Raw genomic sequence first — 12,136 nt, 5'->3', positions numbered from 1 at the left:
CAGGAACTTATTTTTGTGTTTTCCTGAAATTAGACTTTTTACATGTTTTAATTAATATTAAAAATGCATTCACAATGCAACAATATTGATGTTCTAGAAACAACATTTAATTATTGTGAATACAGAAGACTGTTTGTTTTAAAATGTCAGACTCCAGAAGATCTGAAGACATTGTACTTTCTGATTATTTGGATATTGAAGCGGAACTGCCACTTCTCTGGAAATAACACCATTGAACAAAAAAGTCGAAAATAATTACCTTAAACTTGCATTAACCTTTTCGTTTTCATGAGTTTCTCCATTTTCTCAAATTTATATTAAAGATTTAGCAAATTGCATCATAATCCACTTCAGACAAAGACAAAGCAAGAGAAGTAAGTGAAGAGGAGAAAACGAGACATGGTTTAATTTCTCCTCTTCTCTGTATGCTTTCCCTATGCGGTCTGCCACATGTACAGGACAGAATTTATAACAATGATTGACAGGGAGCTAGGAGACTCCCAGGTGCAGGATAACGAGGTGTGGATTTCTACATTTAAAGCAGCACTGTCCCCTTCTTGACATCACTCCCAACACTGACATCACCATTTGGATCCCAGTGTCCGGGGGCGGGAGGGAAAGGTGAGTTCTACTTACCTGAACATGTCCCTCACCTGCACTGCTATTTTTCTCCGGCCTGTCCTCTTCCGCTCTTGCTGCTTCAGAGCCAGGAGTGGACAGCACATTGTGAGAGTACAGCATTGAGGTCTGTGGAGGATCCCGCTGAATCCTCCATTGACAGAGCCAATTCCCGCAAGAGTGGGTTAGGGGCAACTCTTTTAATGTCCTTGAGTGGTTCAGCCATGGAATTGAACCCAGTTGTCCAGCTCTAGAGAAACCTGAAAACACCGACCATTCCCATCCAACCTGACGGAGCTTGAGAGAATCTGAAGAGATTAATTGACCCAAACGGGCTTGAGACGGTAATCCCTGATAAAGGTGCTTCAGACAAGTTCTGAGTGAAGGGATTAAATATTTAGATCAATGTGATATTTAGATTTATGATGTTTTAATGTATTTTGAGTGGTGTCGAAAATCAGGTATTTTGTTTGCTTGGTCATTATGGGATATTTATTGTAGATTGGTTTTGGAAAAAAATATTTTAACAATTGTAACATGTATGTATGTGTGTGTATATGTATGTATATGTATATATATATAAAAATATAGCTTGATTTATCTTGGTTACCATTTAATTGGCATCCTTTTAAAGAACAGAAAGGATATAGCCTTTGCACATACACCCCCTGCTTACATATGAAGAATATTCCAGAGACATTTTGAATCTGTTCTAACCAGCCACAGGAATACCCTATGAAATAAGCAATTTCAAGTCTTTATATATGTAGAGTATATAATTTTTATTGAAATTCACACCTAGAAACTGTTTTTAGTTTTATTTATTTGGTTTCTTGTTTATTTTTCCCTTCTAGTTATACTCTACTCCCATGCCGATCATTCTGTGAAGCTGCACAGGAAGGCTGTGGACCAGTGCTTGAAATGGTGAACTCTTCGTGGCCTGAATTCCTGCGATGCTCCCAGTTTCAGAACAAATCAGACAATAATAGCACCCGTATGTGCTTCTCACCACTGCAAGAGAAAGGAAACCAGTGTAAGTCAAGGAATGTTAATATAAGTGTGCTTGAAGGATTTTTTTTCAATTTTTTTTTTTTTTGTCAATCTTTATTTTATTTGTGCATAAAGAGAACAAACACGTTTGCACTGCCACGACAGCCAGTGCAAACAATTATGCAGTCATAGTTTAACATTGGTATGGCATTTAGAAACTTTGCACATTTTTTGTTTTTGAGAATCAGAATATGGAACAAGTTGAGTATTAAACAATAAGCATAACCAGACTGAACTATGTTCCGCTTATAAGAGTTAAAGAGAACTCATGTGGAGTCAAAGGGTAAGTTGTGTGTGTTAGAGTAGTTAACCTGCCTAAGCAAGTCGTGTCAGAGGTGGAGATGTCAGTAAGCACAGCATATACATATTGATTAGTCTGACAATAACGTCCACGTAGGAGAAAACTTGTAATATGTTGATCTAGGAGTATTTCTGTAGCTTAGTAGTCGTTAGGTGCTAGCCATAAGGTTAAGGCACAGTTTGCTTTTTTATATTATTTAAACATTGTCATACATGCTAGGTTCAGCTGTAGCGTATTAGTACGTATATTAACATATATTAACATATTGCTTAAACTGCACTTGTTTGTACACCCGTAATGAGGAGTAAGCGTGGTAGCTGTGGCCACAGGTCTACGCTGTACATCCAACCGAAAAGCTGTGCCTAAAAAAAAACCATGCTATTCTGTAGTGTCACATCTATGTACATACTATTAAAAGTGAGTGCCTTAGGTCAGCCGATTAATATTATAAGCAAACAGACATAAACAGTAAGTGCTCAGGACAGCCGGATCAGAACAGTTATGTCCTTACTACTATTTGCCTGCTGCATTGTCCACCAAGAGTCCATAACTGCGGGCGGCCTGTGGTGGGGCTGCGGGCTTACGGGCCATCTATCAGCCAATACCCCTGCTGGGAAGGTCTGAGCCATGTGCCGGACGGGTTAGTGTTTCGCAGTCCCGGTTAGGAGCTTCTGCCTCTTGTCCACTGCTTGGGTACAGACTTGGTAGGTGAGCTCGGTCCCTGGGGCCCTGAGAAGCAGCAGTGTCGCTCCCCTCCTGTTGTGGCCCTGGCGTTGTGCTTGCATGGAGTTGGTGTTCGTGGCGGACCCCTGTACCTCTTATCTTGTACGGGTGTCGATACTTGGTGGGGGTCGTATGGCGTTGAGGTGGTGGGTGGTCCCCTCTGCCCCGGGGCTGCGTTGGAGCTAGCGCCTTCTTGCCACTGACCTGGGATCCGTAATGGCCCATGGTCGTCCCTGTCGGGAACTGGCGGAGAGTTGCAGATCTTTGCGTGTGTCTTCGGGTGGCATCTTTCCGCTGGTGGGGTCGACGCTTGCGGGGTATGCCCCTGGTTGCTCCCAGCCCGGGAGGGTCTCTTTTGTGGGAGATCGCTTTTGGCCTTTTCTTCGTGCCCTGAGGTGGAGGCTCCATTTTCCCCCCGCCATAGTCTTTCGCCTGTGAAGACGGCGTGGGTTGGGCTGTCCCTGCTTGTAAACGCTTCAGCCACTTTGCCCAGAAGCGGTCAAACAGCACATCGATGGGGTCATCAGCAGTGGCAGTGGTGCCTGGGGTTGGATCTGGTCGTCGCTGACCTCACTTATCTGGTTCTAGCAGAGCCGCCATCTTGGGGGCCCTCACTATCGTGTTGCTTGGCAGGCTGTTCGGTGCGGCGTGTGGGGTCTCCCTTCAGGCAGGGACCGGGATAACCCCCACCGGTCCATAGGGGGGGGGGGGAAGCGATTTTCGAACGCTTGGGGGCCTTTGAGTAGGGCGGGAAGGCGGCCATCCTTCCCCCTCACCTCCTCCAGTAGGCCCAAGCCAGCTGTAGCGGTTCCCGGGCATGCCGGGGTTCGATATGGGTATCGTTGTGTGCACAAGCTCAGTGTGAGTCCAATTGTCTTGGTTGCTCGCTTCTCTTGTCGCTGTGTCTCGATTTGGCAATGTTATGGAGCCCAGAAAGCTGGAGCCCATGCGATGTGCGACCAGCCAGCTTGCTTGCTCGGCTCCGCCCCCTCAATTTTTTTTTTTATATAGATAGAATCCAAAAACAACTCTGTGCACAAACAATACATAATTGTAAATTATGTATTTAAATACATAAATTGTATTAAATGGGAAAAAACAAAACCTTTAAACACTTGTCGTTCTTGTGTTTGCTTATGATAAGGCTTTGTTGCTTCTGCAGTACAGTTTACTCTGAATAGAAAACATGGCACAGACCATTATGTTCTTAACTTTTTATTACAATGCTGAGTTTATTCCATAAACCCATAAATTGCTGCACAGGACATGTAAACATAGCACCATCAGCACTACAGGTTAAAGGGAATCTCTAACTCTGGAAATTTTACTGGAGGTACTGCGACTGATGGTCGTATTGAGCAAAGTATCCCTGTGAGTGCTTTGGAGAATATACTCGTATGGTACCCCTGGACCATGACTCCCTTTGAAAGGTTCCAGACTGATGTATCAAACAGTTAACTCCCCAGATGTTTTATAAACATCCATACGTCTCAGCCAACCTTTGGCTGAAACTAAAATAATAATTTAACACCAGCTGTAGAATTTCTTAATCAGCCACCTCACCTTGCTCTAATTCAGATGTGGATGAAAAACAGTTGACCTTGTATGTATGCCAGTTAACAAATAAAAAATTTAAATTGGCCAGAGAATAAAATAGAAATAAAGCCGTAAGTCATCTGGCTTTCTTCTTATTTTCATCTGTTTATACGCGTATAGGTATTGAGCTGGTGTAAATAAACTCCAGATTCTTGTTTGTTGTAAATCCACCACTGACTGTTGACATTTCAGGGATGAAACTTTTTCTCTAGTGCCCTTCCTGTGCCATTCATGTTACCTCTGCCCCTCCACCTCCCTCTCTATATTGGTTGCAAAAAGGACTATAATCTGTAGTTCCACCAAGAGGACATACAGGGAGTTGGATACTATTAGGCACAAGCTAACCGAAACCATATCGTTTTAAACTTCAGTGTCCTGCTTGCACTCTAGTAACCTTTGAGTTACCTAATTTTATCGCGCAGTAAATTATTTTGCTCTTAAATACATTATTGGATACCTTTTTATCTTGCTTTTTTTTTTTTTTCTTTTCAATTCTTTCTTTTTATTGTACATAGGGAGGTACAAACATGGCTGCAATGCCACAATAGCGATTACATGCCTTCGCAAAGCTGACAATACTGTGACATGGGATTAAACTGCACACATTTTTTAAATTGTTAGAGTAATGCTGAGTAAATCAGGTTAGTAAATGCGAGTAGCAAGAGGTGTGTTTACGAGAAATAAATTGACATGACTGACGTAGATTAGTAGCCTGCTGCTGAATTGCTAAACACAATAATAAGCAAAATGGACAATCTGTCAAAAGACATGAGTAGAAGAGGAGCAATGGAACGTTATGACAGCTGTGTGCCTAGCTAGGAACATAGATATCGTGGTCATGCTTAATAAACAGTTGTAGGTTAGAAGGGTACGTAAGCTGAACTAACTTATATAACAGAATAGCAAGGCTATACATAGATAGGCTTAGCTTATAATCGCTTGGTCCCTAGCGATACCCCCCCTGCGGTCCCCGTCATAAACAAAAGGGCTATTGAATTGCATACATACAGGTGTGAGAGTTCATCTTGGGTATTAAGAGGTAATGAATATTGGGCACTGTGCCTGACATTGAGTCCCAGTCTTGTGTGGATCAGCCAATGCCTTGTTGGGGCTGGGTGTGCTCCCACTGCGCTGTTAGTTGCGACGGGTGGTTCTGACCTCTTGTGGGTAAGCCCTCGCTGTTAGGTTGGTGGGAGGTCGGGCTGATGTGCATCCGCCGGTTTACTTGCCGGTTCCCTGGGGCTGTCGGCGTGCTCCTGTTGCTGCCCGGTGGGTCTTCATTCTCCTGCTGCTTGTGGGTGTCTCGTTGCTTTCGACTCTCCAGGCGGATCGGTACTCGAGGTGTCCGTGCCTTCACCTGTTTAATCCTGCTTGGGTGAGTGTGTGGCTTGGTGACAGGCACTGCCTTTGAGTTCTCCGGGTACATTAGAGCTTCCAGCTTGTCCCAGAAAGCTTGGAAGGCCCTGTCCAGCTGGTGCTCTATGTCTGGCTGCTCGCTGTGGGTACTGTGGGAGCACACTGCCTCCGCCATTTTTAGTGTAGTGCCTCCGTTTGTTACAGGCCCCTGTGTCGCTTCAGCAGTCTTGCCAGGTCGCACCAGGGACTCCGAGGGTAGACCGGCATAACCCCCACCGGTCCAGAGGGGGGGGGGGAACGAGGGTCTGGTCCCCGATTGTCTGCTGTGGTTGTCAGAGGGGGAGCGGCCATCTCCCGCACGCCGACCACGTGTGTAGGCCTCTCAGGCAGGGCTAGTGCAGTGTACCAGATTCGTCGCTTGTTTGGCATCGTTGTGTGCCCCTGTGCCAGGACTTAAGATTATAATCCTCTCCGGCTCCATTCTGACACTTCCGGTATGCGGAACAAGTCTCCGCCCCCTTCTCTGACGCGGCTCTCTCAAGCCCTTATAGAGAAACCGTGCCAGTTTCAAATCGCTTGGTGAATGTATTAGCTTACTTCCGCATTCTTATCGCCGGCTAAAGCTTCTTACTTCTGACTACTGTGTACCGAACTCCTGAACTGTAAAACGGATCCCCTGCCTTCTCCAATCCTCTGATCATTGGACTGTTACTGGTTTCTCCTATTCTCTTCAAACCTCAAGACCCGGACTGTTAAAGGTTTACTCTCATCTGGCTACAAGCAAACAGCCTGAAGACAACTACTTTCATCAAACCTTAAGTATTCCTTTATACATATTTCTCAGAGTTGCTTTCTTAAGGAAGTCTCACCTGTTAACTAAACAATTCAAATTCAACTTTTCACTTGCACTCCTTCAATTATTATTTACTTATGATTACAACTTCACTATCAATCATTAAAGCTACAGTATTGTGATACCAGAAAGGACTTTGTTTTTATGTAACACCAGGCTAAATATTAGGAAAATATAAACTCTGCAGTTGTGTTCCACATCTCATCTAATTGTAGCATAACACCCTGCTTGTCACCTTCAGGCTGGTGGCCTTTTTGGGCCGATTAGGTCCCGATTTAGTGGCTTAAAATAGCTTGTTTGTTGCTGCAGAGCAGGAGCTAACCAGGTCTGCGTCCTCTGCCCTCAGTGGTCAGGCCCCGCCCCCCTTATCTTGCTTTTTATTCTCTGTAGTCCATAAAGGTTTATTCCACATGGTTTTTGCATTGAAACATATCCCTTTTCACTTTTTTTACACAAAGACTTACGCGTTCTTGGTTATTTTAATGGACTATGTTTTGTTCGACTTGCTTGGCATAATTGTAAAATTAATGAATTTTCATTTTAGGTCAAGCTAGTGGACTAGGTTTGCTGATGTGCCTCTGGAACACTGCTCAGCTTTCTTGGGCTCCATAAATTTCCCTGAGATATCCTTAGGCTTAAATCCCCTAATACATTTAAAGGGAAGTCAAACTGGCTCCTAATTGCTTGGCAAATCTGATTGATGTTTTCACCAATAAAGGAAGAGATTATGGTGATCATTAGGTATAACTCCGTATTGACATGATAGTGATCTGCCTGATCGACCAGATATGGAGAAATTAGAGGTAATCTGTGTATCAATGGCAGGTTTTACTATTATTATTAAAGTTTTAATTAACACAGATAAACATTAGATAATGGAATGTTGGGGTAAATTTGGAAAGAAGGAATCTGGCACAATGTCGTACATACTGAGCTCTTCGGATTATGAAGTATCCACAATGAAATGTGTTCTGCAACTTTTACTGTATATGGATTTATATATATTTTAAGATTTAACTACGAGGTTGATTGTAATATATGACAGCACTCTGAGGACTGCAATATAACACATTAATAATGCACCAAACAATACAGTGTGAAAATGCTTAAATATACACACACATAACAGACAAAATGAATGTATATGTGGGGATATGGGATAATGAAAATGAGTGACCACACAAATCTTCCTCTATTCCTACCCATCGTTTACATTCACTTATCTCATTTGTTTCTCCATTTGCTACTTCCTATGTCTACTTATTCTCCCTTCTAGTCCCCTCCAAGTTGAACAACTAAGTAGAAGAAAATTGTCTAAATGTAAATTAAACTCAGAATTTTCTACATAAAGAAGATTTAGTGCCTCTTATCAAATCACACGCATCAGACTCAAAGCAACCATAATGTACGAAGGACAAGATTGGTGAAGCACTAAATGTCTGGAATTAAGTGAAAATAGAAGTAGATATATATCTCAAAAACCGACTGAAACACAAAAATATTATAGCATCTATAGCAATATAGGCATAGATAACTATATGAGCATGTATACAACAATAAATAGACAATTGAAAAGTAAAATGGTACAGAAATTGTTGCTGTGAGATGCAAATATCCCCTTAAAACAGTTTGAGTTTGCAGATGAACGTCAAATACAGTATTAACATTGAGGTAAAGCAACCCTCTATGAATATAGTGATCCTTGGTGTGTTATGAAATGCGAAAACACAAAAATATAGAGGGAACCTTTATAATGCAGATCACCACGATGAAAACACATTACATGAAATAATAATGCTACTTACACTTAGTAGAAGCTCAAATGATTCAAGCATAAAGTTGTAGAATCCATGCTTTCCGATATGTACTTGGTAGGTGCCCTGCCCTTCACATTAAATAGAGCTTCCTATGAGCTCAAATAATTTAACATAAATTTGGGCCATCTCGGATATGTTGCTGGAAGGTATCCTTAAAGGACCACTCTAGTGCCAGGAAAACATACTCGTTTTCCTGGCACTAGAGTGCCCTGAGGGTGCCCGGCTCTGGAAAGGGTAAAGGGGTAAAAACTTACCTTTTTCCAGAAGTGGGCGGAGAGCTCTCCTCCTCCGATCCTCCTCTTCTCCTCCCCGTCGGCTGAATGCGAACGCGCGGCAAGAGCTCATTCATAATGCTTTCCTATGGACGCTTGCGTGCTCTCACTGTGATTTTCACAGTGAGAATCACGCAAGCGCCTCTAGCGGCTGTCAATGAAACAGCCACTAGAGGAAATAGGGGAAGGCTTAACCCATTCACAAACATAGCAGTTTCTCTGAAACTGCTATGTTTATGAAAAAATGGGTTAACCCTAGAAGGACCTGGCACCCAGACCACTTCATTAAGCTGAAGTGGTCTGGGTGCCTAGAGTGGTCCTTTAATTGAGGCAGTTACATACGAGACACAGAGAAAGTGCATATAGTGCTCACTTTATCAACATAAATATAGCAAAAACATATTCAGAGCAGTTTTATAGCCGGTGTGCTCTAGGCGACTGCCTAAGTCGCCTATAGGACGCGCCGGTCCTGGGATTAAACAAAGTAAGTGTTGGATAATAGAAGTGTTTACAGAAGGGAAAAAGGGGGAGAGGAACCTTTAGACACAATAGGACAGTAGTGTTAGTCAACTGGTAACAGTCCATAATCCAATGAATCCATGTATTTAAATATGCTGTGTTAGAACCGAAAGCAGAGATGGCCAGTTCTCAGAGTTCATTCTGCTCCTGAGCCATTTAGAACTTTAATTAGATAGCTCTTCAGCATCCCTCCAAATGTAAATACTGGTAAATCAAAGAAAGTAATTGCAGCTGAACATTTTGACTTTAATCAAAAACATTTGATTATAAAAACATTTGATTATACTGAAGTGTGTATAAGACTTATTTTTATTTGATAACCTAAGACAAACAGATCTGTTGACTTTGACATACTAGTTACATCGATTTCTTCATATGCATCTATTGGTAAGAGAAACAATATGTACCATAATTACTAAATAAACAAATTGTGATAAACTCAAGTAGTAATTACAAAATGTAATAAGATAATATTGGAAGAAAAAAAAATACTAAATTAACTTTAGTCTCTGCAATCTCTTTAAAAAGAACACTATAAATTCTGAGTTTCGAAACTCTTGTACTCAGTATATTGTTACATGTTCCTGTTGAGTTTGCAGACCTGTGTGTCCATTTGTGGATGAACAGCCCCAGATGCCTGTGTAGTTTTGGTTTTAAAGGTCACTCACTCCTGGTTGCGGGTCAAATATCTTTATTTTTTAATCTAAATATGCATGTAAATATTTTTTAAAAAATGAAAATTATGAAATAAGATACATAGTCACTTCTAAATGTTTAACACTGATTATCTTAAGAGGCAGCTTTATTGAGGAAAATGAGCAACATTTCAGCTTGTCAAAGAGTCTTTCTCAATCAATATCAGCACTTATATCCATACTGAATAGTCAATATTGTTTTGTTTTTTTCAGTTTCTACTAGTTTATTTCCTGTTAGAAAAGAATGTTGATAAAGTGGCAAGCTGCGGCAGATTTCCACTGCATTCCATTTTTTAAACCTGGACAATAGTCCCCATCATTAAAATAAAGTTAGAGAAGGGCTATGGAATGTTTTAAACTTAAAATATGAATCATTCCCCTACACAGAAATACTTAAGTTATCACCGCATATTACAGCTAATCCTCTGATAATTTACAGTGTAGACATATGGATTGACTGTTCCTTTTAAATTGTCGCAGAAGTTTGAACATTCCACCATTTTGCCACTCCATCTTCAATTTGCTGCTTTTTACAATCTCAGGATTATACTGCCTGTACTTTTAATTAAGGATTATGAAAAACCATTAAATCCATTCATTCAACTCCGTAATCAATGTGTACATTGTGATACATTTATTTTCTTAAAACAACTAGTACTGATCTACTACCATAAGGTAGAGAACTTTGATGTCCCTTATCTTATCTATATCTCGTCAATAAATGTATGTCTTTCGAAGTATTGCCTACACATGGGAATAGTATTTCTGGTGCATGACTGACTTATTTTTAGTTTTACAAAATAATCCATTGCTGTTGGTTGAGAATCTAGGTTTTAGATTAACCTTTTCATTAAATGCACAGTTTGTATATTTTGACATAATTGACACTTGCCTTCCATTACTCACATTGTCATGCAATACTATTTTTGTTGATCCTAAAACTACTGTTTATGCATGAATTAAAACAGAACATCCTACTCTTAATTTTGTGCATCATAAATTGTCATACAGAATTTCAGATTATATAAAAAAAATTGTTCCTATAAACGAGTATATTGGTTGAGAATCTAGGTTTTAGATTAACCTTTTCATTAAATGCACAGTTTGTATATTTTGACATAATTGACACTTGCCTTCCATTACTCACATTGTCATGCAATACTATTTTTGTTGATCCTAAAACTACTGTTTATGCATGAATTAAAACAGAACATCCTACTCTTAATTTTGTGCATCATAAATTGTCATACAGAATTTCAGATTATATAAAAAAAATTGTTCCTATAAACGAGTATATTGAATGATACTTCACCTTCATTATTTGTCAAAAACATTCCTTACACATTGGTAGTGCATGGTAATTACCTTATCTCTATAACTTATGCTAACTATTACTAATCCGCTTTGCTTTGATGACGACTGGAAAATCTATTAATTCATTGCTTCAGATGCTTTTGTGATATCTTACAATTTTTTTTAATCAGGGCATGTTTTTTTTTTTTTACCTATTATATTCTTCTTTTTTATTTTTTGAATTCTTTATTTTTGTAGTGCTTTGCAGGATATACACATTAACAGAGACATTGCGCTGGGCATCACAGAAGATTATCTAATAGCGTACATAATATGTCAGCTTCACAGCACTTTTTTCTTTTTTAAAAGATTTGCATTTAACATTAGAGTATCCATGCTGATAAAACGTATGGTCATGTTAGAGAAGATTTTTCAGAGGAGTGACATAGTGACAGAGGTGAAACATGACAGATGCAATAATTCTATGATCAAGACTGTAATTAAATACATGTTAAATATACAATTACATGTTGTGCTAAGCTGAGGCTAAAGATTAAGTGGCCTGCAGGCAAAGAAAATAAAACAAAGGGAGCATCAGCATTTTAGATTGCCCTGTAGCTTCCACCCCTATTGGACTCCATGTCAGCAAGTTAATGACCCGTAGTTGTTTGTTTAGAGGCTCTTCTGTAGATATTAAGGAGTTTTGATTTTTGGAGAGGGACAAAAGGTCTAGAGATTGTTGTGCTAAGTCCAGTCCTGTTAAGTGTCTGTGTATTATAGTGGTAGTCCTTTTATGGTTGACCAGTGATCTAGTCGGATGTTTGTCTTAGGCGGGAGTTCAGTCCCTGTAGCCGTGTCGTTCGTTCGCAGTATGTCGGTTGCATGTTGTGAATCTTTGTTTCTGCCCCCATGTGGTGATCTGGGCAGTATGGCAGGTAAGGCCAGGGCGCTGCGGCGGTGTCCCGCTCTGTGCTTTGTGACTTTGGGCTTGCTCGATTTAGTACTGCTCCACCATAGCTTGGCTTGTGGGGTCACGGCTTGTA

At 40.6% G+C, this 12,136-nt stretch overlaps 1 protein-coding gene across 1 annotated transcript in view; it reads left to right on the top strand.

The window, feature by feature from the left end:
• CORIN (corin, serine peptidase) overlaps nt 1–12,136 on the top strand; it is a 281,043-nt gene that overhangs the window by 148,470 nt on the left and 120,437 nt on the right. Inside the window, exon 5 of the mRNA XM_063457921.1 lies at nt 1,473–1,651. Coding sequence (XP_063313991.1) covers nt 1,473–1,651 — 179 coding nt within the window. The remainder of the gene's footprint in view (nt 1–1,472; nt 1,652–12,136) is intronic.

Source organism: Pelobates fuscus, chromosome 6, assembly GCF_036172605.1.
Source record: "Pelobates fuscus isolate aPelFus1 chromosome 6, aPelFus1.pri, whole genome shotgun sequence".
Lineage (NCBI taxonomy): Eukaryota > Metazoa > Chordata > Amphibia > Anura > Pelobatidae > Pelobates > Pelobates fuscus.
The sequence above is the reverse complement of the archived record's forward strand: the minus strand, read 5'-3'. Positions and strand labels throughout refer to the sequence as shown.